This window comes from Melospiza melodia, chromosome 4, assembly GCF_035770615.1.
Source record: "Melospiza melodia melodia isolate bMelMel2 chromosome 4, bMelMel2.pri, whole genome shotgun sequence".
NCBI classification, from domain to species: Eukaryota; Metazoa; Chordata; class Aves; order Passeriformes; family Passerellidae; genus Melospiza; species Melospiza melodia.
Window position 1 is genome coordinate 56,824,078 of NC_086197.1, and position 26,830 is coordinate 56,850,907.

At 44.9% G+C, this 26,830-nt stretch overlaps 1 protein-coding gene across 2 annotated transcripts in view; it reads left to right on the forward strand.

Moving 5' to 3' along the window:
• The window catches only part of GSG1 (germ cell associated 1), a 90,186-nt gene that overhangs the window by 54,080 nt on the left and 9,276 nt on the right, over positions 1 to 26,830 (forward strand). Inside the window, exons 1-3 of one of the 2 annotated variants that reach the window (XM_063154714.1) lie at positions 22,105 to 22,295; positions 23,002 to 23,176; positions 24,144 to 24,210. The exons of the other annotated variant lie outside the window; for it this stretch is intronic. Coding sequence (XP_063010784.1) covers positions 24,190 to 24,210 — 21 coding nt within the window. The 5' untranslated portion in view covers positions 22,105 to 22,295; positions 23,002 to 23,176; positions 24,144 to 24,189. Of the gene's footprint in view, positions 1 to 22,104; positions 22,296 to 23,001; positions 23,177 to 24,143; positions 24,211 to 26,830 lie in introns of those variants that run through there. 2 annotated transcript variants of the gene reach the window in all.

A 26,830-nucleotide genomic window follows, 5' to 3' on the forward strand; every position in this document is an offset into this window, starting at 1 on the left:
GGAGCCCCTTAAGGGGCTGGCTATGAAGTGAGCAGTGACTGGCAAAGCATTATTTGTCCTGAGAGAGCAAACTAGTTTTGTACAAACTGCTCTCTAACCTGGGAGGCTGTGACAGGCAATGGCCAATATCAGAGGCTTCACAGGGAGGTGGAAGTGTTCTGCAGCATCAGCATCAGCTTCCCCACAGGAGCTTTGCTTCCTAGCTCTCCATCTGGAAGTGTTGGTGCCCAGCCAGCAGAGCAAAGAAGAGTAACCAGACAGGCCACACAGGCTGTGACCGTGGCCCTGGAGGAGCAGTGGTACCCTGCCAGCCACTGGCTTCATCCCTGCTGCTAGACCTGCCAGGGGTATAAGGGGGTAACAGCACATGTCAAGTGAACAGGAGTGAGGATAGATGCTCCTGTTAGGGAGCAATGCTGCACATCAGCAAGGTGATGGCTTAAAGAAGAGAGTACCCTCTCACACCAAGGTACAGTGAGGCCAGGGGAGAGTTCAGCTTCCATTGGGCAGATTGGTAACTCGTTGAGATACTTCCACCTTTCATATGTATACAGAAAAAGTGTAGAAGTGAGAGAACTTCTACCAGTAGCTTAAGGAAGGACAAAGTTTCAAGTTGATAGGATTGTTCACATTTTCTGTAGCTGTTTCTGTGGATGAAAGGTTAGCACAACAGGTCTTTGTGTGGTGATGGAGAACCAGCTCTATCTGCTCATCCAGAGAAGAGGCTGGTCTTGCTGTGTGTCTGCAGCAATTTCTTCCTTTGTGGTGTGTGGTTTCCACAAGGCCGGTTGCAAAAGAGAACCCATGACATGAGAAGTCTCAACATGAGATCAAAAGTCTTAAGCATTCTGCAGGTTTTACACAGTAAGGTTGAATTGCCTAAGATCCCTATGCCATACTTCATGGTGTCCCTTGACTTAGGCATCACTCATTTCACAGGCTTTTCTGAATGCCTGCAGTTTGCTAATTGGAGGTGGTCAGGTCAAAGCCATGAGAATTTAAGAAGCGAGAATCTGAATTAGCATTTCCATGGGCAATGAGAGGGTGAAGCTTTCCCACACAGTGCCATGCCTTTGCTGAAGCTCTTCCCAAGCAAGCAGCTTGCAGCTGCTGTAACTCTGCTTGTTTTACCATGCCCCAGACATTACTACTTATTGCCATTTTCAGGCATTACTACTGTCTGTGAGCAGTAGCCCTTGGCATTAAAGGTGAGTGTTCCCAATGACACTAGATAAGCACTAAGCTTCTGCAAGCCCAGATCAAAGGAGGATTGGAGGATATGACTGGGAAATGGGGTGTGAAGTTAGGAGTGGGGGAGGCATGGTCAGACTTGGCTGGGAACATGTAGAACAGATTGCTTTTAGGGACTGGGGGTGCCAGGAGAAACAGACCATACGTGATGTCTCTGCACTTTGTGCATATGCAAGAATCTATGCTTGGAAAAGTTCTGTAACTGAGTTCCCATGCTCCCTGGGATGCTCTGAACAGGAATTTAACTATGTGCTATTTGGATTTGCTTTTCTGGCTAACTATCTGCACATATTGCATATTGAGCCCTCCTCAGTCTCAAGAGCGTGTCTTTCTAAGTAAAGAGTTCCTCTCTCATATATGTGCTATCTACTCTGTACATCATCTTGCTGGCTGGTTGCAGGGCAAATGGAAGTGGTACCATGTTCACTGCTTCTACACTTGTCATGACATGGAGAAGGCAGGCTTGAGCCTCAGCTGCTGTGTGGGTTTAAAGAAATAGAAACCATCAAGTTTCACACTGCTCTGTAGTGGTGGAATTGATGTGTTTGTGGGATTATCCACGTGATGCAATAATTTGCAGAGACACAGGATAAATCTCAGACCGTGTGATAAACTGTATTTGTCATGCCTGACTGTGAAGAGCTTCAAATGTAAGCAGGCATCCACTGGAGAGGAAAGGGTGGTGGTTCCCTTATTTATAGCTTCACAGTTTTGAGGAAACAGACATTGGGAGTCCCACCTCTGTGGTTTTAGTCATTTCTCTAATGTGTCTTGTCATGTTCCTGTCCCTCCAAGGACTGCTAGATGTCCAGTACTTTGGGTGGCTGACTTTGCAAGCTCAATGGTACAAGAAAAGGGCGGATTACAATCAACACTGAACAGATGCAGCTCTTCCTGTTCACAGTTTAGTTTTTGGGTTGGGTTGTTGTTTTGAGTTTTATGGGGTTTTCTTTTGTTTTGATTTGGTTTGGTTTGGTTGGTGGGTTTGCTTTGTTTTGTTTTTTTTTTCATGTCAGGGATAATTTCTGTCCTAAGTACTCTGCTAATTGTATGATGAACCAAACCCCCAGAAACATCTACATATGACTTTTCCAAAATCAGTGAGGGTTGCCAGACTGACTGATCTTTTGAAAGTGCAAGATAGCTATTGAATAGAAAATGCGCTGGTCTTGTAGCATTTGTGTAGGCATGGTTTGTAACGAAGCTTTAACAGGTAAAAATTGGAATAGTTCCCTTCAGGACTTGAGCAGTATGAGTGGGATCTGTGACAGAATACGTTCCCCTCACCTCACTTATCACATCTGGGAAGACCCAAAAGTTCCCTTGTTTCTTAGCAGGAATAAAAAAGTTGATATAGACATGAGATAAGCGGATCATTCCTACCATAGTTTCATAGTGATTGGAATGTAGTTTTGTCCTCCCATTTGGAAAGCACCATAACTTTGTTCTTACGTCAGAAGGAGAGGTATCATTCTGCTGTGCAGCGGGTGCACTTGCTTCTGAGACTGTCTGACAATCACATTGCGGTCGCTGCAGAAGATTCTGTGGGCCTGGGTTCATGGCAACCCATTTGTAACTGGTGAAGGGGTTTGAATTTGTTCTCAGGGGAAGGGTAGCCCAAAGGTGCCTTGGCTTCCTAGGTTGGATGGGATGAACATGATCCTCAGGCTGAGGCTCTGAACACATGGAGGAAGCAGCATGAGCTGGCTGGAGCTAGGAACAGAGACCCAAACCTGGAAAAATTAACTTTTTTCTGTGCTTTGGTGTAAAAGAAGGCATGGTGAGAGCCATCTAAATGTGGTGGTTTTCCCCCTGTTTTTACAAGAGCAGGAGAACTGCAGTCCCCATTTCATTTTCCCTTAATGGAGATTAACCATCTTAGTCTCTTCTTTTTTTCCATTGGTTACAGCTCAGCCAAAGGTATTTGCTTATAACGTGCAAATGGTGCCTTTGCTCTGGCAGACCTATCTGAGCTGTCACTTTCCACAAGAACCTCTCCCACTCCACATCAAAGGGTTGGTGGTTGGTGGTGTTCTCCACCTGCACATGAAGGCCTTTCTTATGCATTCTGGCAGGCAAAGAGGTTTTCTTTATTGCTCTCTCCTGCTCCTGGTTAATTTCTGGCTCTGTCTTCTGTGACTGTTGTAGTGTGCACTGCACAGTACTGATTGCTACACCAACAGGTTTTACCATATTAGTAGAGGAAAAAAAAATCCTACAGGCACCAAGAAATGGCATAAATTGACAGTGCCTTACTGTTCTTCCTTAATTCAGTGACAACAAAGTGAATTAGCTGCTTGACTGTCCTGCATCCTAGACTGCAACTGTGTTGATTTTCCATAGAAATGGACCTTGGCTAAGAGGCCAAGGCAAGGGCAGGGTACCCTTTGCGCTGTGGTTGAGGTTTGATAATAGGACATTTTTATTTATCTGCTGCTCCCATGTGCTGTATGCATGTTAGCTCTACTCAAGGATTGCTGGGTTTCTTCTTAGAGCAGATGTTGTAGAATCTCCTTTTGCAGCCAGAGGTAAGGTTTGGAAGGCACATAAAGGCTTATGTATTTGCTTCTCACTCTCCACAGTGTCTTGCTTTTTTGAATCTCAGCATGCCTTTATTTAAATAATGTTATAGCATCCCAGGCTCTACAGATATGCAGGAAGAGTGCTAGCCTGGAAATATAGATGGCAGAGACTGAAAGGGACCTGGCATATTAACAAACCAAGTAGGCAGATCACTTTCACAACTACATGGAAAGAAAAGCTCAGAGAAGAATTCCTGGTGGTTACCTGTACTGGTCTCCTGTTGAGGAGAAGGGTTGATGGAAGGGGGGAAATCACCAAGCTCAAGGCATAGGAAGAAGAAGAAGAAGAAGAAGAAGAAGAAGAAGAAGAAGAAGAAGAAATAGCAAAGTGTCTCTAGGATGGAAAGACAGCTAAACATTGACAAGGTCAGGGCAGGACAGAGAGGGCTGAACACCATGGGTGATGCAGCCAGAAAGGACAACGCCTCTGAGCTCCAAGTTCCTGAAGAAAGTGCAGACAGCTGGCAGGAGGCTGGGAAGTTCTCTCCTTTCTGTTGCCCTGCATGGAAGAGTGAGGGGAAAATCTCTAGGTTTGCTTCTTCATTCCCTGAGGGGGAGAGAGACAGAAATGATTCCTGTAACTGCAGAGCAATGGTTCCCTTCTGAAAGAGGAAACATCTACTTGTGTCACACTGCGGGCCAGCTTCCGAGGGCATTTGCAGCAGGACAGAACCAGAACAACTTGAACTGACTTCATGGCAGTTTTTGTGATTAGTGAATCAGGGATTGAAGCAGTGCCACCGTGTCAAGAAACTGGTGGTAAGGAGAGAATTTGTGAGGGGGAAAACCTCTCACCACAGCATAAAGACCAAACATTTAACTAAGCTCTCTTTCCTTGCTCCCTGCCCCCTTTGCTTCTTGCCAGCTCTTGACTGGACTTTTGAGAAGAAAAATAAATTATACTTTGCTTCCCTTCATGCGTACCCGCTCCTTGTCTGTGCCTTATGCATTCTCAAACACAAAAATTTTCGTGACTCCATTCCTTCTGCTTTTGTAATGTACAGTCACCGCCTGTGTGGCTCCCTCGTGCTTGAGGCAGGATATGGGCAGGAAATAATAGCACAAGATTCAAACTGCAAAAATGCAGACCTATTATCTGGGGGAAAATAAATTCAAAGTTAGCTATTCAGAGGGTGTGAGCCTTTGGAGCTTGCAAGAGAAATAAAGCTGGAAGCAACTTAACAGGAACTCAACAGAAGAGAGAGAGCTGGAGAAGAGCTTGCAATGTGGTAGCACAGAGGAACACAGATCATGTCATTTAGAGCTCTTCTGATGCTGATGTCCCTCCAACATTCACAGATCTTGCAGCCATATTTCACCCCCAGATATGCCCTACCAGTGGTAATGACAGTGAAAGCTAAATGTTTTAATTTCTGAGAGATTTTGCTTAAATCCTACGACAAGGAATCTCTCTCTAGTGTAGTCACAAACGGTGCTGTGGGACTAAAGAATTGCCTGGATGGTCTGTGAAAGCTTCATACCAGTCACAGTCAGAGTTGTCATGTCCCTGTGCAGCTTGTACTGGGAATATGGGGGAGGAAATGAGCTACCAAGAGAAAGGGAGCACTCACCACATTGCCAGGCTCTGAGCGTGATTAGAAAACACACAGTAGTAAAAGCCTGGGCTTTTGGATTTCAAGTGTGCTTATTAAGGATGATGTTTTGTGAGTGTGAACAAAATTCAGCAAAACATCTCAAGGTCACAAAATGTTTGCTTGTATTTGATTGATGTCACAAAGTGATTGCTTGGATTTGATGGGTGTGTTAGAACACCTCCATCCCTGTGAGATATGTGGCAAAAAGTGAGAATTAGTGAATTGAAGCAAAGGACATGATACAGGTAAAGAGTACTTACAGGTGAAGAATAAAGACTTTTGGAGATGAACTGAAAAAATGCAGATTTTGAACCTTGGACTGAAGCTTAAGTGTTGCCCTAGAGCTGTCGGTACTGCCCTGATGAGAAAAAATGTTACATCTCCTGTGATATGCAAGAGAATGGGTCTACTTTATAGTACTCATCAAAATTGGACTAGGGGATCAAGCTGAGCTAAATGAGGCACAGGATGAAAAACCTGCAACAACAGTTTTGTGGTGGACAGGTTTGGTATGAATGCTGAGGTTTTTGGGTCAAGTGAGGCACAGAGAAAAAAGAGACACCATCATCTTCATCAGTTCCAGAAGAACGGGGCAAAAGTCTCCTGAGGGCAGGGTCTGATCCTGCCACAGTGCTGCTGTGAGTGTGCTGGGACAGGCAGTGTGTAGGCAGCTGACAGGGCACTCCAGTGTCCTATTTCTGTTGTTGTAGCTAAAGAGGCAGCGAGACATGTGTTAGGAACTTCTGTGTGGTACGTGTGTTACAGCTCTGATAGCTGGTTATACTCCTTAAAATGACAGTGTTTTCTATGATGGTGGGGAAAGAGGCCCTTCTGAGTCATGGACCACTTGCAGGACAGCTATGCCTGCCAGATCACCACCAGCTCCATTTGGCTGGCTGCAGAACCCTTTTGTCTGTAGGAGAAGTGCTCAGGGTGGAGGAGAAGTGAGGTATGGATGTCCTTTGAAGTCTCCAAATGTTACAGCAAGGATGGCCTCATCATGTGTCAGGAGCAGTAGTGTGGCAGGGCAGACCAGCTCCGATCAGGCAACGAACATCTATGGGCTGCACAGCTCTGGGGGTTCCTTGTGCTGCCTCCTGTCCTCTTGTTCCAGGCCAGTGCTGTCACCTTCATGGCTCCATCCATGCAGAGGTCATCTCCATGCCATAGGAAAAGAGTGGTCATGGTGAAGTGTGGTATGGTAAGTTAAGAAAGATCTCTGCATGCCACAGCCACCAAAATAAGTGATTGCAGAGTGAAAGCAGGATGGAAACAGCAATGACAAATGGAAGCTGCAAAGTCTTTGGTAGCTGATTGCATCTCTTTCTCTCAGAGGGGTTTTATTGTTGTCTCGGCTGTCCCTTTTTGGGGGAGCAGGATATGTGGCTGTGTTGGAGACATAAATTCCAGCCTTTCTCTTTGCTGGAAAGCAGTCCTGCCCTGTAGTCACACAAGTGGCCACTGAGGTTCTCCCCTGCACTCTGTACCAGCAGCAGCTGATGCTGCTCGCCAGTGTGGATCACTGGGTATGCCCTGTGTCCCTCCCAAAATGCCTGGAGAGGGTTGCCAAGCTGAGAGGCTCTGAATCAGAGATCTGTGGAGGTTTTTCTTCCCAGGAGAGCAGTCTCTGAAGGCAGGCTGTTGCTCAGCCCGTGGCTTGCTGGGTACCATGCATGCTGAGTTCTTAATACAAGACAGGCCGGCTTGTCACTGTAATTTAAAAATCCTTTTGCCGTCTAGGGAAATGTCAGCAGGCAGAAACAAGTAATGGGAGGGCTTGACCCTGACACAAAGAAGCTTCTGTTTTTTGCCTGTTCTGGCTGTCAGTGGTGTTAGGTTGCTCAATGCTGCAAGGAAAAGCAGCTCTGGAAATTCTCTGCCTTCCATGAAGCCTGAAGCCTCGTAAAGTGAAATGCCTCTGCCTGAATAAACACCTGTCATGGGAAGAGCTGGGATGCTGAAGTACAGCAGGGTGAGAACTGGCAGTGGGCCCGAACTGGGAGTTGAGGAGAATCCTCTGGCAAGGCTGACACCTTGTTTTTGATTGCTTGCTTTCCACCTTCAGGTGTAATCGATACCCAGGTGCTGGAGTGACTAAACTTGCCCGCTCCTGCTGCTGCTGCTGGTTCAGCAACTGCACAAGGCAGCATGGAGGAATAGAGGGAGGGGATGGGTGTGAGAGAAATTCCTGTCTTGAGAACCACAGAGGCATTCTCATGCCTGGGATACTTTCCTATTTGCTTTCCCCCAAGGTGGCCCCTCTCACCTTGGAGACAGTGTGGCACCTGAAACCATGGGGCACATGACTGTGAGGTTTTTGGCAGCTGCAGAGTCAGCAGCAGAAGGCACATTCTGCAGTTTGGAATCCCGACTGGGGGATTCTGAGGGGCTGAATGTTGAGGAACTGAGGTATTTCAGAGGAGGCAATCAGGGCCACATCCTGGATGAGCCTGTGGTTTGGCAGAGGAGAGGGGGGTGTGCTGTGCTCACACTTGGCCCACTGATCTGTGTCTAAGCCATCCTGCTCTTGCTAGATGGAGGTGAGCAGTTGCAGGGGAATGGTGCAGATCCTCCACCAGTGTGAATGGCCTCAACCTTCCTTGTGCAGTAACCCTGGTTTTCCTATGCAGCCCTCAGATACCCTGAAACTCAGTGACACAGACGCCAGCAGCATCTGGGTTCAGTTTCTTGCATCCCTGGATTTTTTTTGATTTAAGGACCATGCCATTAAAGCAACTAGGTCTAGTTATCACAGAGTGGCCTCACATACCTGCTGTCTGAGCACCCTGCATCTGTAAGTGCTGGTGCCAGGCTCTGGTTTGCACTGGACTAGTCTCAGAGGCAGGCCCTGGCCGTGGAGAGCTCTGTAAATGGGAGCATAAGTAAGAAAACAAACACCAACCTGAGCACTTCAAATGGTCAGTCTCGACAAAGAGCTCATCAGAAGGACCTCACAGGGCTCTGTGGTAGCACTAGTGTTATTCAACACACTTGTAATAGTCTGGACAGGAACATGAGCAGCGAGTTTACTTGAATCCCACAGTTATCCCAGAGAGGCAACGTAAAGCCAGCTGCAAAGGGTTGCAGAAAATCTCCTGGCAGTGAGAGCCTAGGCTCTCCCTGGTAGACGAAATTCAGTGGTGGCTAATGCAAGGGAATTCCACTAGGAAGAAAACAGTCTGGCTGTACAGATATATTGAATGTCTCTAAGTCAGCTCCTACCAGCAGAGAAAGAAATTCTTGGATCCATTGCAGAGAGGCTGCTGAAAACAGTCTCTCAGGGCTCTGTTGAGGTCAAAAAACCAAAAAGAAATGTAAGGAATGAGTACAGACGAAACAAAGAACATGATTGTACTTCTGTGTACTTCATGGCCTACTGAAAGTCTGAAAATTGTGAGTGCTTCTGGTTGCTACACTGAAGAGCATAAAGAAACACTAGTAAGAGAAGAGAAGACATCAACAATGATCAGAAGTAGAAGAAGTTTCTGGGTAAACACAGATTGCTAATCTCAAAGAAGAGATGCCTGAAAGGGAATCACAAATGGTATGGAGAATGTCAACAAAGAACTAACATTCATGCAGTTCCATATCACAAAAACTAATGGCACCTGATAAACTGGTTAGGCAACAGGTTTAAAATAAACAAGCTATGGACTTTTCCACGTAGGCATCAAGGAATAATGGAACTCTGCCACAGACTGTTGGTGGAAGACGATCCATGAAGGGGTTGGGCACATCTGTGCAGCGTATTTCCTTTGGAGAGTGTCAAATGCAGCAACACACATGTTACCTCTGCATCAGAAGTGTCCTAAACCACAGGCTGATGGGAGCTGAGAAGGCAGGCTGGGATACACAGTTTGTATTTCCTCTGTTTCTTACACTTCTTTCCTAAGTGAGGTGACTGCAAGAGAAGAGATACTGCTTCTTCAGTCTGGGCTGGCACAGGTCTTCTTACATTTCTAGTAAAGCTATTTTGGGGGTTTTTGTTCTACAGTAATTCCCATATTATTATCTGACCACTGGTGACATATTGCAGAAGGGGAAAGTGAACTGATGAGCTGGAAAAGAGAGCAAACTTCCAGACGAGGAGCTGACATCTCTTAAGGACATTCCTAATGTTCTTTGCACTGGTGTGCTAAGGACATGCTATAATCCAGAAATAGGGACTTTTGAGTGAAAGTAAGCAAAGATTGTGGTAATGATCTTAAAAAGAGGAGAACATTGTTTTCCCTATTAGCTTTACTTTCCTTAGATTTCCTTCATAGATTTCCTTAGACATTTAGAAGATAGAAGAGACATAGTCTTCCCTTGCAGTAAATGTGCTCTGGCTGTCTGATCTAAACAGTTACACCTGTCCAAGCAGGAAATACCAAATTTTGTATCAGCAATTAAATTTGGATTCTGTGTATTTGCAGTTGGGAGTAGTACATTTGCAGAAATAACTGAGAGTAAAACTTGTCCCCAGGGATGCTGGCCTTTCGAGCTTGCACAGATTCATTGCTTGGAGACAAATTTCAATTAAGGAGAATGATTTTGCATGAATAAGCTGAGAGGAGGCATAAGCTGTCCATAGACAATCTTTGCAGAAGAAAAGATAACTAGATACAAGTCCAGGACTGTGGGGTGCTGGTAAGAGAAGCATGTTGTTTGTGGCTTAGCACGGTTTCACCCAGAAACTGTCTCAGACAGACACAGCCTCTCTGGAGGTGTTTCACAGTTTATGATCCCGTCACAGCTCTGGGGAAGGAACGAATATTCTCTCTGCAAACAGTTATGTTTTGGTTTATTTGGCCTTTTCCATTCCAAATGCCTCAATTGCTGATGCCTGCCATATTGTTTAAAGACCAATCCCTCCTCAGAGACTACAGCTTTTAGGATGATGCACATCCTGAACTACTTCAACTGTGGTCCTGCTTTTATTTCCTATTCTGTTCTGCCCAGTTTCTGACTCCACCTTCTCTGCTGCCCGGCCTCCTCAGTAGACAATGTTTTTCCATTTAATTTTATGAGACTAATGAAAGGCATTTTCATCCCCTCCCTCTGGACTGGAGAAGAAAAGCCCACATCTGGAGGCTATTCACAGCTGGAAGATCTCATCTGACCTTCCTTGCTTTGAAATCCAATCCATGCAGCCTTCTGTCTAAATACTCTGCTGCAGACATGGCAGAAAGAGGCTTTGTGAGGGGAGTCTGTGAAGAAACCAGTGACTCTGACATCCTTTTGCAAATGACAAACTTCAAGACTTTCTTCAGTACAAGGGAATTTTTATTTGGGTTTAGGGGTTTCCTTGTTTCGAGGTCTCCAAGTACAGATTTTGGAAACAATTAGAAAAAGGAGCTTTATTCTTCTGAGGTGTTAAATGTACCCAGCAACAGAAACATTGCATAGGTTCCAACATCCACAACTAACTTTGCCCAAGTGGTCCAGCCAGTGGCATGTGGGCTGCATTTTGTCTGTAGGACAGTTCAGTTCACCCAGGCTTTGGTGACTTCCACCACTGAGGAATAAACTTCTCGTTTCTTGAATGCTCCTTGCCTCCTTAGAGTCAATTGCTGTAATCTGACCCCTGCTAGCCGGGAAGTTGGATAATTTGTAATTCAATTTGAAATACCTCAGAACAGACACACACTTGTTATCGCTGGGTTTGCTTAGCCTGTCCAGGCTTTCTTCTGTGACTGCATTGTGGAGTGCTTTACAATGCTGACAGACACACTCATCATTGTCGTAAATGCCCCTGCCATGACTAATAGGACAAAGATCATTGAACTGGTGGTCTGGAATTTAAGGCCTGGCACAGAGGACGAAGGTGTGTCCTTTCCCTAAAGTAATTAAAAAAAAAAAAAAAAAGTGAGGGGGGTGTCCTGTTTGTTCCCCAATGGGAGTCTGTCTGTTTTTATGTCCTGAGAATGGCCAGCAGCTCCCTGTGCCTTTCCTGTGGGAGTTCACTGGTTTTCACCAATAGCCTCAGGTGTTTCACCCTGCATTGGATCTCTGGGACCTGAATGGGTCCAACTACCTGAACCTCTGGCACCACACCAAGGTACTGCATGGAAACACCTGCCTTGATGCTCCTTCTTGTATTGTAAATCTGAACAGACTAGAGAGGCTGTATTCTTCTATGTTAGTATAATTTGGGAACCATTTGTGGCTGGTTGTTGAATTCTTACTCTTAAAGTAAGTGAGCCCTATACTGAAAAGAATAGATGTATTGTGTATGTACATGCACTCAAGAGCTGGAAGAATATATTATAATAGATCTGTCTCAGTTTTCTAGTCCTCAGTCCCAGAGAGACTAAAGGCATCCATTAACCTTTTGATAAGTTAACTATTGCAGGATGTGATTTATGCTGCTCTGTTTCACGTCATACCACTACAGGCACTGTTCAGCTCGTGTGTCATAGCTCAGAGGATAGCAATGAACCACTGAACAAAAGTGGCTTAAACCATGACAGATTTTATAGGTACTTGTCTGACTCAATTTATCTTTCCAGGCTGCCCCACAAATATAATGTAATTTAATGGTCTGCACATATCTGGGCCATATTCAGCCTATGTGCTGCCTCAGTTTGACTCACATATTGTGACTGTTTCCCTGGTAAGCCTGCTGAAGGAACAAGGGGTTAATAGCTCTGGGGAATAAGTGACTGGTTTTTTTCTTTTCTCAATCTTGAATCGTTCTTTTAGTGAGACAGAGCATGTGGAATAGACATTTTGGGGAATATGGCTGCTTGTACCTAGAGCTAGTGTCTCTATATCCTCATAGAGCCAGGTGAATACCTTTGTAGCACTGGAATTAAATTTGCACTGGCATGAAAGGCAAACACAATGCTCATTACTCTTACTGACAACTTTTTCTAACGGTCTGAGGAAGCAAACCAAACCATATTATTACTAATGATAATTACTGTTATCTGCTCTATGGCAATGCTGAGAAGCCAGGCCCCAGCGTGCCAGATGCTGTTCAGAAATGTAATCATCACCACTGCCCTTGGAAATCCAGGTGATGTTGAAAGGCAGTAGTCATCACTAGCATGGCTATCACAGAGATCTGTGTCCCTATTTCAGAGTGCAATCATTGGCCTGAAAGAGAACCATTTTATTTTCATTATTCTCTTCAGTTTTGGTGCTTTGGGGAGTATTTCTATACATGTGACGCTGACCTTTGTACCACGGTTACTCTATTTCTGGTGATCAACGCTGCATCAGGAGCAGCAAGACCTGCTTCTGGAGGTAACCAGTCTTGTCCCACTGGGACTGGAGCCTCTTTGCCTGCTGGGGCAGCTGGACATGGTCATTGCAGCTCCCACAGACTGCTCTGGGATTGAGATTCATTAATAATTCTGAAAATCTGAGTCTTGCTCCTAGCATTGCAAGTGCTGTGCTTCCTTTTGGCAGGGTGGTGAACCAAGGCAGGGCAGGGCTGGTCAGGCAGTTCTCCTGAAGAACTGGGTTTGCATACACAGTGATGAAACTTTGTCTTGGAAGGACAGAGGCAAGTGGAATATGCCGCTTAAGGGAGAAGATCTAGAAGAAAGTAACTGGTGTAATGGAAAGAAAGGAAATTTTTAGTTGATTATCAGGACTGGCTTTTGTTGTTGCATGGAGTAGCATCCCAAGGGAAACCCAGTAATGGAAGCCTATTGGTTCTGATCTCCAGTGCTGGATTGGACACAGCAGGACATACTGCAGGCCAGGAAATTAACTTGCTTTGTCTGGGATTAAGACTGTGGGTGTAATCCTGCACCACAAAAAACCAATGTGAGTGTTGCCAGTGACCTTCCTTCTATCCAGTAACCCAGAGCTGATTTTCCATCTCTGCTCTGCACTCTAAGGTGCTTCTTATCAGTGCAGCTGTGTCATGGGTATACCCAAACCCCTTCCATTCAATTTTACTGCTTGCTCCCTTCAGGCAGCTGTTAAGGAATGGTTCTGAGAGTTTCAGATGCACAGAGCATTAGAAGAAGAAAGCTGTATATACTTCTCACCTGCAGGGATGGGAGGGAGCACATCCCTGTTGTGCATGAAGCTTGCTAGACTGTGCTTATTTCACAGAATCACAGAATGGTTAAATTTGGAGAAGACCTCTAAGATCACCAGGTCCAACTGTCCAGCTAGCACCACCAACGTGTTCACCACTAAACCGTGTCCTCAAGTGCTGTTGATTAACTGAAACTCACCCTGGCCTCTGATGTGGCAGAGACAGGGAAAGGCAAAAGCAAAGGAATTGGTGCCTTGCTACCAGGCTTGGTCTTACTTCCCTTCATTTGTGGGTGACTATTATTGCTCTTTTGTGCAAATGACTGGTCCCAGTGGACATCTGTCTCTTGCCAGGTGCACCCCAGCACAGCTGTCCTCCTAATTCTTCCCAGGGCTCCCAAATGCTAAGGTGTGTTAGGAGTGGGGTACACAGGGCAGTGGTGAGAAGGGTGGAGGCAAATAACTGTGGTTTTAAAAGTAAATAATTTATGCAACAATAACCTCTCCACCCAGGTAATCACCTCGAACAAACATTCTGCATGTCAAAGGTGTTTCTGGAGATAAGGGTTAGCACAATGAGACTCCTGCTTTCATGGCTTTATCTAGTGCTCAGAACTTAATGCCACCTTGCTCTCTGCTGAAGGCAAAGTTGTCCCTTCAAGTGCCCCAGCATAGGTTACCAGTCAGGGGCAGAACTTCAGGGGGAAGTCTTTGTCCTGACAATAAGGACAGTAAGCTTCCAGTATGCTAAGTGTGTATTTTCCAAGAGGGCTGAACATAGCCCCTAAAACTTTGGCCATAATTCGGTTAGTGAAGTGTTTGCCTTGGGGAGAAAATGGACAGATATGGAGAAAAATACATTCTGATGGCTGGGAAATTAGGCTCACAGCTGCAAATTGTACTTGCGCTTGCAAAGCAGGCTGAGGTGTTTTTCTTTTCTTTTTCATTTTTATTACTAATACAAATATTGGTTGATGGAGATAATTTCTGTCTCCTGGGCTACCTGACCATGGAGAGCTCAACAAAAGAAGCCCTGGAGTTTGGGGCTGCAGGTTCAAGACTCGGCCTTGTGACCTTCCCGTGGTACATTGGCAGGCCATTGCCGTGTTGTGATGGTTGCCTAGCAAGGCAGTGACACTTGTGCTGAGGCACGGTGACAGCTGTGTCACACCTGCGGGCTGCTGAGCCTGAAACTCCGTAGTATTTGTTTTGCAACAGCACAAAGCTTGCATCAGTGTGTCCCTGAGTCAATGGGAGCTGGTGTAGTGACAGGGTGGCACTGTCTACGTGCTCCCCTCACCTGTAGCACCCTGCGGTGCCTCCCTGCCTTGGCATGACCGGCGGCCCTGTGAACAGAAGTGACGGAGCCCTGCTGCAGTCACAGAGGCAAAGAGACTGAGCAGGAGCTATTTTTGTGTTGGGATGGAATGAACAGGACCATGGCGTGTAAGAGTCAGTGGGTATGATGCAGAAGTGTTCTTGTGGAGGCAGGGCTAGAGGCAAATAACCAACAGCACTCCTGCTGCACAGCTGGAAAGCGTGTCGGTGGTTAGACCTTAGAAAGTACCTGCCAGGGGAGATCCTCTTACTGCAAATTCTTCTAGAGGGATTCCCATGGATGTCATCTTTTATCATCTCCTGAACTCATTTATCAGGAAAATTTAATTTCTGCCATATTTGTGTATCACATAAATGACAGGGAGGAGGACGACAACAGTAAGGTCAGCTCAAACTGCACAGTTGGATCTCTTCAGTGCATTTAAACAACAAAATGCTATGGAGACCTTCTTATAGCAAAGTGTGTGTTGAGATGTAACAGGGAGATTGGAGACAGTATCCTGTCTCACAGTGCCACTATAGAGGATATGGGAATCAAAATAAATAGCCTCCAGGCTAAAAACCTCAACAGATTAGGAAAGACATCACTCTGAAATGTATGAGGGGAGTAGTGAGTGAGAGAACATTTTTATTTTTTCAGTCCCACTAACTTCTATGTCCAAGCTGAGCAGCGGAAGTATAACTTGGCACCCTCTAAAGTCTGATACCCTGAGAGCTCATATCAGGGACAAGATTAGTGTATTCTCCAGTTGGCACAAATCTGTAGGATCCCTAACCCTGGAGATGAGGTACACGGGTGAGGACAGGAGGAGACTTGTGCTCCTAAGGAGAAGGCACGCTGGGAAGAGCCTGCAGTCCAGGCTGGCTGGTGAGATCATGCTGGAGTACTGGCTTCTGTTTCCCTGTTTGAAGTTCTCAAAGGGTGCTAAAAACTGGAAAGGACTCAAAATGTAGTTTATGTAAAAGAAAGTTAGGAATTGACTTAACCGAAGTCCACAAATATTTCACTTGAGAGATAGATTTCTAATAGTAAACAGTGCTGCAAGAAAAGGTCTTGTTGAAATCTAGGTTACACCTACACTGGTAAATAAAGTGATCCAGGGTTGGTGCTCTGAACCTGAGGGCAAGTGGCACAGCACTCATTTGAATAAAACTTCTTCTCCCCCAAAGAAAGTCGCCTTGCCCCTTAAATAATCTGTTAGGAACGGTGCCCTGAGCCAAGCTGCCAGAGTCAGCCCTGCTGTCAGGAGAGAACCCTCCTGCTGTTCGGAGAGCACTGGCTGCCACACGCCAGAACTTGCCACAAAGCATGTGAACAACATGGGAAATTGCCTGCCAGGGCTTGTGCATGCCTTGGACTGCTTGGGTTGCCAAGAGAGAAGTCACCTCAATGGCTGGCAGGGAAGAGCATCTAGAAATAGGGTGTGCACTCCAAACTGAGAGGTTGGTTAGCTACTGGGACAGTTTAGGGATAGTAAATTCCTTGTCAATTGAAGTTTCTCAGCCCAGCTTGGATGTTGCCCTAAAAAGACAGATTTAAGACAAACCATGGCCACAATGTGGGCAGGAAAAACCCCAAGGGTGAATGCTGTGCACAGGGTCAGAGCAGGTATCTGCTGTGTCCAGCTGATGCCCCTGTGTCCCTGAAAGGTGTGACCAGTACAGGGAAAGCCTCTGTGAGAACCTCCAAAGCATTGTGAAGAGACTCAGTCTCCTTCATCACTGCTAGGAGCCCTAAGCTCTGTGGGAAGCACTCGATTAAATCTGCCTCTGGGATAGGAGATTGAAGTGGCACTCCCTGCATTCCCTGCTGCTCTATTCTGTGGGAAGTCTGAGCACCCACACATAACCCAGGAGCTTAGAGAGGCCCTGGGCTCAGAAAAAGAGAGAGAAGCTTTTTGGGGGTGGACACAGACATCCCAAGCCATGGCTATTTTCCAAGCAGTGGTGGAATAATCTAGCTAAGATCTGCAGACATCAGGTCACTTTCCCTGCCTGTACATTTTGGTTATGGGCTAGTGAGCTGGGTGTCTGAGTCAGGGCACCAGTGAATGCCTGGGAAGGTGGAGAAGGAATAGCACAGGCATCTTCCCATTAGGAAATACAGTAAACAAAGCCAGATTGGATGTATGGCTCCTCTGACACCCCTGCCTACGCCTTCCTGAACACATCCCCAAGGCAGCAATTGGTGCTGTCTGGGACAACCTGTACCTTACCAGATTTGATCTGCGACCCACAGGTTTTTTCTTTAGCTACAATGAAAAGACATCAGTAGCTCTTCTGCTCTAGAGGATCTCAAAGCTTCTTGAGGACCTCAGAAGAGCTTTTGAAACAACAGTCTCTAGATCTTCAGTGCAGAGTTTAAGTGAGCTGTAAAAATGGCTAAGAAGGTCTGTGGGGAAGTTCACTATAGATTTTAATTTTCATTTATTAATTAAAAAATGCTTTTTAATTTATGAAGAGAGGGGAACAGCAGATCTGCTCCAACAAAGCCATGAAGCACACATTCAAGGTCTGTAACAGACTGTGGGTGGAGAGAAACACCAGGAATGGTTTCATTTGGAATCATAGCAATATTGTACTTCCCACGTCACCTTTGTACCAAACCTGGAGCATGATGATTGCAGAGGGAGCTGTTTTCCTGGTCTGCTGTGCTAGCCCTGGAGGTGTTCCAAGGCTGGAATAATAAATGTGGTACAGTAGGATTGACTGAACTCTCCTAGGGCTGATTGGGAAACGCTCAATAAGGCTGGACTTCAGGTGTCCCTCAGCAGAGCCCGAGGGCATCCTCGGGATTGCAACACAGACATATTTAGCAGCCCTGGTGAAGGGCCCTAGCACAGGCCAGTCACCTGCTTTGAAAGGGGTGTGCCTGACCTGTGACTGCATCCAGTCATGGACTGAAACGCTAGGGATGTTGAAAGTCAGGATTGCAGGGTCAAGCTGTGTGTGAGGCTTCATGATTGATGGGAGTAATTGAGGATATTTATTTTCCAGCACTGGATTGGAGTGAAAGACCAGCTCTTCAATCCCTTGTTTTAATCCAATGCTCTGAAATCTGAGTTCAAACCAAAGCAAAACAGAAAATTCTTATTTTAAAGACAAGGACAGTGAGAGAGAAGCCTCTAATCAAAATGTTCTGATAATTGAAAACTCTGCTGGTGGAAACTAATATGTGAGAGTCATGCAGAGAGCAGGAGCTGAGCCTTCCCACTTCTTACCCAGAGATGAAGACTGACCATGAGCATGCTTAGGCAGTGCCACTGCTCCCTCAGAGCTACCCTCTTTACCACTGACCCAGCCCCCAAATCTTCACCATGGTGTCCTCAGTGTATCTGACCCATGTTTCAGCCTGGTGGGAGCAGTCTCTCAGAGCTGTGTTCCCTCCTTTTCTCTCCAGCCAGTCTCCTAGTTTCATAGCCTATTCCAAGCTAAAGACTTCTTTTTTTCCTCCTTTGTGTCATCCAGGAAACACACCCACCTCTCTTGCTCCAGCCTCATATTCTGCCTCACTCAGAGATTCTGTAACTCATGAGAAGGAATTTCAAGCAACGCTAACTGTGGCAATTTTTTTAACCATGGAAATTAGAGATTGGAAAATCTTGCTAGCTCATCCAGTCCATTATTTTACATTCCAGCCTAGCCCAATTCCTGCAAGATTCTTGCCTGCAGTACATTTTCCAGTGCATTATCCAGCCTGCATCCTTTGCTACCCATGAGAAGCTGTACCACAGAGGACTACTTTTCACTGTTTGGAAGAGGTTTCTGAAGTCTTCTTTCCCTTCTGCCTGACCTAATTTCTTCAAGTTCTGCCTGTGGTAACATGCTAGCTGGGTTCTCCTGCCTTCATGCGTACCTCGTTCAGGTGATGGCAAATAATTCTTGTTCAGTCAAGCTGTTTAGCCACAATGCTTAATGCTTAGTTGTAAAGCTCAGCAATAATAGTCCTTGGCTCCCTGGAAGAGACTAACATTGAGATTAGCCTCTAAATGGGTGCACAGAGCACAGCAGACATTGCTGGTTGTGTTGCCTCTTTATTGTAAGAGTCACTTGACACACTCCATCACAAGGTCTGGCCTTGGCTGCTTTAGCCTTTGCCAGACTTGAAACCAACATCACCTAGCTCATGTCTGCTTCAGTAGTTTTATAGGGCTCTTTTTAGGTTTTGTTTTTAACTTCAGTCATGACCACTTTGCTATTTCTTGAGAACAAGGCTGGCAGGGGAATACTCTGTTTTATCCACATTTTAAAAATCCTAATTACTTTTTTTTTTAAAGAAACCCCAACAAACCCCATTTTGAGCAATGTCTTGCATTAAAATAAATCACACTTTTTCTGTCAGAAACAGATCTTTTGTCATCTGTGGCAAAGGCCCCTGAAAGTTGGCTAAGTAATGGTTTTTTGAGATTTTGCAGCTTGGGCCTGCTCAGAAAAAAATAATGGGGGCTAGGAAGGACTGTTGTTTTATCTTTTTTTTTTTTTCAACTGTGAGCCTGATGGAAAAATAGCATATGGTTTAGGACCCAGGTTACAATGTACATGCACAAAGGCCCCTGGCAGTGTCTGCAGGGTCACCTTGTTCTGGCCTCCCTTGGGCCAGGGTGCTGTCACTGTGCCTGGTCCCTCTTTGCCATGGCTGGGTCACCCTTGGGAACTGATGTCCTTGGCCCTTGCATGGAGCTGGGGTTACCTGGGCATGCAGAATCCTGGCTATGAGGAAACAGGGAGGTGTGGAGAGGGGAGGAGAGACAAAACAAAACAAAACAAAAACCTAACCCAAAGAAAGGCAATCAAAAAAAAAAAAAAAACAAAACAAAAAAAAAAAAAAAAAAAAACAAAAAACCAAAAACAAAAAAAAAAAAAAAAAAAAACCAAAAAAACAAAACAAAAAAAAAAACAGAAGAAGAGACGCCCAATTTCTCTGCTGGCTGTCTCCAAAATATTTGGTGTTTTTGTTTTTAACCACTGGGGCACTCCTTTCCCTCAGGACTTGTAGGGAAGCCTGGGTGCCCCGAAATTCCCCTGGCACAGCGTACACGTGCTGCATCCACCCCATGCCCATGGCAGGGACATCATCTGATCCTGGCATTCCCTGCTCCCACTGGGCCTCCAAGGCACGGGGCCAGGGCCCCACACTGGTGTCACTGCTGCCCTGTGCTGACCTGCCTCCTCCCTGGTGCACAGGTGGCTTCAGCGTGCTGCCCACCACAGCGTGCACGGCCATGGAGATTGGGTTTGACTGCAGGACTGTCTGTGAAGCCACAGCTCCAAAATGCCATAAACGAATGGAAAGGAATCCCAAACCCTCATCAAATCTGAGGAAAAAAGGAGATGCCCTCAATCCTGGAAAATTATCAGGATATCCAGAAAGATAAAAGGTGCAATTGTAATATCTAGCATGATTGTTTTCAAAGCACCCACTGTAACAAAACCCCTCTGCTCAGCCCTGTAAGGAAAGCTGGTCTCATTTTTCTCTTCAGACAGCATATTAGACCGTGACCCCTCTGATCTGTGCTTGCTAGCACCCTTGCTCTGTCAGTGAACCCAGCCTGAGAAACTCACTCGTGCCTTCTGGCCACCATGCTTACTGCATTGCTTGCCATGCTGCCTCTTTATTCATTAATCCTTCCCCTCCCAGTTTTCTCTTCCTCCCCCTTTTTTTTTTTTTCTTGTCAAAGCAAGGAGTTTTTAATAGCTAAAGAACGAAAACACCTCCCACGCCTTGCCTTAAAAAAGCTAACTCTCTGTCTTACTCACTCTTTTAGATTTCCAAACCTTTCCTGCTAGCTTAGATGTTTCGTTTGAGGCACTGGTTCCTCAAATACCAGCATGTGAGTAGAACCTTAATGAACTATGTAGCTCCAATGGCCTTGAGAGCACCATCCATGTGAATAAATAAATCAGATGTGGAATGGACACCATGGGATTTTGCAGAGATGGAAAAGGTTTCTGGTTTACATTGTGATTTGATTGGAAAAATAAGATATTACAAAGGACTGTATTCCAGGATGGAGTGGTATCTCCCTTGCAAAAGAATTTTAGCAGTAGGCTTGAAGTTTTTCAGGGTGCTAAGGTCATTGTGATGCAGATGGGTTGATTAAATAATCTTTGGAGGCTTCCTCTTACTCTGCTTATTCTGATTCTGCATGGTGAAATGGGGAAAAAGATAAATTGAAGCAAAGAACAATTGCTTTAGCCTTCTCATTTCCATGAGTGAAACCAAAGTGCAATGTGCTTTAACAGCATTGTTTCAAATTTTTTTTTTTTTTTTGCTTTAAAACATATTAAAAATATCCTTGACTCCAAGATCACCTGCATCTGTGGGAAGTACTCTCTGCACAGATTAATTTTAGATCCTCAAATTTTTTCATTACCAAAACGGAATGTCTCCCACTGTCCTTGTGCTGATTCCAGTATCAACAAGGATCCCCTGTGCTGTAGATTTGCATCTGTAGGAATGACTCCAAGGACCCAACTTTACAGTGTGTGGAAACGAGGGCTATTTTGAACTATCAATGCAGCCATGGCTATGTGGAGCTTAGCACAGCTTGCTCTGTGCCTGGACTTAGGTTTGTGCCCTGCATTGTGCTCCCTGCTGCTGGAGTGAGATTCCTAGCAACACCCAATTAAAACAAGCACTGAATGTTTACTCCCCATCACTGCCACTGCTTTGACTGCAGTGTAAACGCACCACTAATGACTTGGCCGATGGGAGGGGAAAATGATGTGTCAGAGCCAAGTACAGAACTAGGAATTTGGGCCACCAGCCAGCTGGTTAGATCACAGTGTGTGCCTCTAATGAAACACATTGATTTGTGACTCTTACAATAACATTTTTAGGAAATCACTTCACTGGGTATTTATTTTTGTGTTGGAGCAGCCTGGTCAGGTTGGAAAACTAAAGCAGACACTGTTTACAGAGCAAGAGTAAAATTTTAAGAACGAGATTAATTAATCATTGGAATAACTTTTCTAAGGATGTGATGGGTTCTCCATCATATTCTGCTGAAAAGTCAATACCGGATAGTTGTATAAAATATGTGCTATAGCTCTGGTGGGAGTTCTGTGTATCACTAGAGGTGATTATCCGAAGTTATTTGGGTTCTATACATCTGAGAGGAGACTATCTTGTTGCAATGGTTCCCCTTGATGATAAAAAGCCCCAGGAGCCTGTGGTAGTCATTGAGTATGAGTGTTTGTGATTCTGAGTAGTAACAGACTGAGATCTTGTCAGTGGTAGATTTAAAAGTAGCAGCAATTTTCATAGAGGGGACTACCAAATTACAAAGGCTCATTCTGCAGAAGTGGACGCCCTGCCAATCTAGTGGCTGATATAATGTGCTGTGATGATTTAGCGAGCTCAGAAAGAATTAAACCATCAATAAAATGACAGACTTGGTGCATTTCAAAGCGTCTGCTCAGATCTCATGGAATTTCTTGGCTACTACATATTCAGTCAGACAGAAAGACACGGGGGTGAATCCATGATCACCTTGTAGTGTTTCACTGGATGCCTCAGAAGAGCAGATGGGAATAGTGAGCAGTGGATAAGGTAAGCATATGTCTGCTTGAAGTTTTGTACAGACCCTTTTCTGAACTGGCACCTCTTTAATATCCTTATAGATCTATGTGTAAATTTGAGGTTCTCTTGTCTGTTTACAGTTTATGGTTAGCTAAATTACATAAATACTTTTTTTTTTTCTGTGTGCTCTGGTGAACACATCCTGGAGTTTAAGTACTCTGTGAAAAGCAACCACCTAGCCTTATATATAATACATAGTCTTATATTTCCTATCCAGAAACTGAGACACCTAGAATCTCTAGTGAGTCCCCAAAGTCTTTGTTGCTGCATCTGATTTTTTTTTTTCCTTTTCATGTCTGCTTTCTGTGTGGTTTTTGAGTGTCTGACAACCATAAATGTTAGGAAAAAAATCCAGCCAACTAAGACTTGTTTTGAGAAAAAAAAGAAGGGGGAAAAAATGTAGTTAGGTCCAAACTGACTGACTGGTTTGTTCATCTTTAAGATGCATTTACTTAGTCCAGTTCAATCTTTGTTTATGCCACGGTCTCAGTGTCTAGCAATGTAAGCTGATCATCTTAGAAACAGAATTCACCTTTAAATGTGCTTAGACTAGAAAAAAATATGCCTGGTGAGGTCATTTTCAGAGCAAGAGTTAATGCATCATGCAAACAGCTAAATAAAGGTTACAATCTGAGTGGAATTATTCAGAGCTCAGGGAGAAATCTGGCATTTGCAGTCTGTCACTGGGTTTGAGAAGTCTGGCTCTCTCCATGTCACTGTCACTCGGGAGACATCCTGCTTTCTGCGCGGCGGTAAGGGAGGGGACTGCGGCTCCGAGCGATCTTCCTGTAAAAACGGCAAAAGCAGGAGCGGTGGGAAGTGTCATGTGCGAGGAATGTGTGGAATGAGGGGTGAGTATGAGCCTGCCTTTGTCCAGTTTTCACAGAGCAACTCTATGGGTGTAAATAGCCACCCTTCCTCCTCTCCCTTCCTCTCCAGGTCAGCTGAAGAGCCAATGCCAGGATGGCAAATGGTCCCTGATATTCCTGGAGCATCGCAGCATGGGGGGCTGTGGGGAGGCCTGTGCCTCTTGGGACCCACCAGTTAAATACTGCGAGCTTTGGGCCCTATCTGGCAAGGTCTCCTTGACCGTCTTCTCCATCAACATCCCTGGAGTTGAATTTGTCACTTTGGGGCAAGGTACACCCAAGCCTGGGATAGAGCCAGGATAAAAATGCATCACTTGTCAACGCCCAGGCTTCTTTAGAGTTGGCAATCTCCACAGTGGTGCTGTGCGACGATTTTGGGGGTTTTTGCATTTTGTTTCCTTGTTTTGTTTCTATAAGTCAAGCATTTGGCTGATTGCACAGGAAATCAACTGCTATGGGCATTCACTTGAATGGGCGAATTTTAAACGAGTCACCAGGGACTGGCTGCTGCTGAGTTCAAAGAGAAAGAGGCATGCAAAAACTCCAGCCAAGCCAAATGATGGTGGGAAATATCAGACACAAAGAGGAGAAAACTGAAGGCACAGCAGGGTGAAAGACAGATACAGTTGATTTTCCTATCTATAATAGGTCAGATTGAGGTGAGGTTAATATAGAAAATTTAAAAAAAACAAACAAACCAATCAGCCAACCCAAATCCAAACCAAAACCAGATAAAATCCCCATAATTTTGCAAAGGGGAGTTTGTTGAACATCAGGAAACATGCTCTCGTGTTGGTGTTCTATGGGTTGTGTGCAATAATCTAGGGAAATTTAATGTGATACTTGACAAAATATTGTGAAAAGTATTGGAAAGAATAGTTTCATGCAGGGCAGAAGGTGGGCAAAAGCCAAGCTCCTGCAATCATTCCTCTTTTTTTTCTTTTCCCAGTGATTTCAAGTATTCCCATACTCAGATAATTCCAAGGGACAGATCCATGCCCCACTTCAGAGTCAAGGTAAAGAGTTTGTGTTCATAAAAATGTAAAAAAAAAAAAAAAAAAAGAAAGAAGGGGACAGGGGGAGGAAGTTCAAGGGAAGGAATAGAAGTCTAAACTTCAGTGTTGCTTTCCCCCAGCATACATGTGAGCAGCAGAGTCCCTAAAAGAAGACTAGAGAAAGATTGCCATCTTCTGGAAGGATAAATATCTGCCATTATTCAGAATACTAAATCTGCTATAAGCATATTTTTAAAATCATAGCATATTTCTGATCAATATATTTCCTAACATGAATTCTTATTCATATTAAACCAATTCAGTTTAATTTCATCAATATATATGCCATGGACTCAGCTTTAGAAACTGACAAAGAATCTTGGGTTTTAATGATACTCTAACCAAGCTTAAAATTAGGAAGGTGTTAAGGGTTATCAGTAGAGATGGACTTCATTTATTCTTGAGCTCGTAAACCAGGTTTTTTTTTCTTTTTTTTTTTTTTTTTAACTGAACATTTAGAAGTTAAATTAAAGATGTCCAGATGTGGATAGACTGCAAAAAAGAAAGCAAAAAACCACTCTCCTTTTAAATGGCATCAGCTGTTGTTCTACCTACTCCAGGAAATTAAGTACATCTGTTTCAAACAGAACATTTTTATTAATCAAAAACCTGCAGGCGGTCCATGGAGCACAGGGACATTCAGCATTGCTTTCAGTTAGTCCGTCTTAGAAACGCTTATCTACATTAGAGGAGTTTATGCGGCGAGACTGGATTAAAATAACCGCAGAGCTACTGCCTGTTCTGCTCAGGGCAGGGAGGGTCAGGAGCCTGGCCTGGCACAGCCCATGTGCTGCCCGTGACCTCCTCCGTCTGCTGCCCGTGCTGTGGGGGGCTGTCACAGGCTGTGCCATCACCCGGAGCTATCCCTGAACTGCTCCAGCCTCCGCGCTCCCTGTTGGACACGGGGCAAGACAATGGATGCGCCACTGGTGTCCTCGGTCTTGGCAGAGCAGCATGTAGGGAATCTGCCTCCTTCCCTCCCAGTGGTGGCACAAGCTTCACCCACTTGGCATTGGGCAAAGCGCTTGTGAGGAAGACAGGACGTGTCTTCCTTTGGGATGCTCCCCTCCCTGATGTTCTCCTCCCTTGCAGTTTGATTCGGTGCAACTCTGCTCCGTGGCTTCTAGTCCTTTCTCATGAGACGCGATGACATTCTTACTTTTCATGGGTTTGATACCACACAGTTATTTTGAGAGCCTTTAAACTTTCAGGACAAGAGCTCAGAGGGGACTTTGTGTCAATGTGAATCTCTGTATCTCCTTACTAAGTTCCCAAATTCATCCAATGTGAACCAGCTGGGATTCCCAGTGACCTTCACATTTTGGTAAAAGCTGCCGCTACAAGTGACACTGACAATCTACCTCATTCTCCTAAGCTTTGGCTATTGGCTTGACTAGCTGCTGTTTCAAACACCTCCTTTGTGATAGTGATGCCATGGTGTCAGTCTGCCACTCAGCAGCTTTTCTGCTAAGGGATTCCTTTTGGCATTAAAATTTCCAGTGCCCATGGGGAGCACTGTATTGGTATCTCTTCAGGCACTGAAATCCTCAGTCCTCAGAGCAGATGCATAAACTTTCCCCATTTATTTTATTCTGCCCTTTCTGCAACTCTTGGGTGTGGCCAGGAAGATATCCTGGGATGCTTTTGGTCTTTGCCATTCCGCTGAGACAGGGCACAGTGCAAGGGGTGACCTGATGCCAAGGGTGCTGGCAGTTTCCCAGCTAAGGTCACTTCTCCCCTGTAGCATTGGCCAAAGCCGCCATCTTCCTCCATACAAGCCCCCAGACAGCTACCACATGGGGATGGCTGGAATCTTTCAGTGTTTTAAAGAAACTTTCTACTCAGTTAATACAGGTCACTCTTCTGCACTTAATCCCAACCCGCCGCACCAATCGCTTCCCATATAATCTCCCAGAACAGCTGTGCTGTGATTGCATTGTGGATTACAAAATGACCATTTTCCACAAAACAGCTGCTGATCAGAAGGATAGCATTTAATAACCACTGGTGAGGAGAAGGAGGAGGGGACCAGACAAAGGAGGAAGGATTTTGCAGCAGTTGGGTTTCTTGCGGGATATAGAGATGAACAAAACAGCAGACAAAGCGTGAGTCCCACTTCTGTGCTGCTCATCCAAATTAAGAGGACTTCAAGGACTTGCTGCTACGGTAAATTCAACTATCATTCCTTTTTGGGGCTATCTAGACATTATGGTTGGTTTCTATCAGTGAGTGCTTGGTTTTTGTGAAGAGAAGCTTTTCTAACAATGTTTTCAGGAAGTAGTTCAGATTTGCTTCTCATTCCATATGTCTTCTGCATCCTTGATCCACTTCCTACTTCTGACTCATTTGTTTCTTGTACTTTTTATGTCTTTTCCTTAACACTTTTCCTGAAATTATACGGCCTTTCAACTACTGTCATAAATCAACTGGAGAGAATATTTTTCCCACTACTGAAGATTTAAATTAGAAAGATGATTTTAGTAAACATTGTGAGTGCAATTTTTTTGTTAAATAAAAGCATTAGCAACCCAAAACCTGATGACAGAAAATTTTATAATTAAGCATTGATGAAAAACTGAAA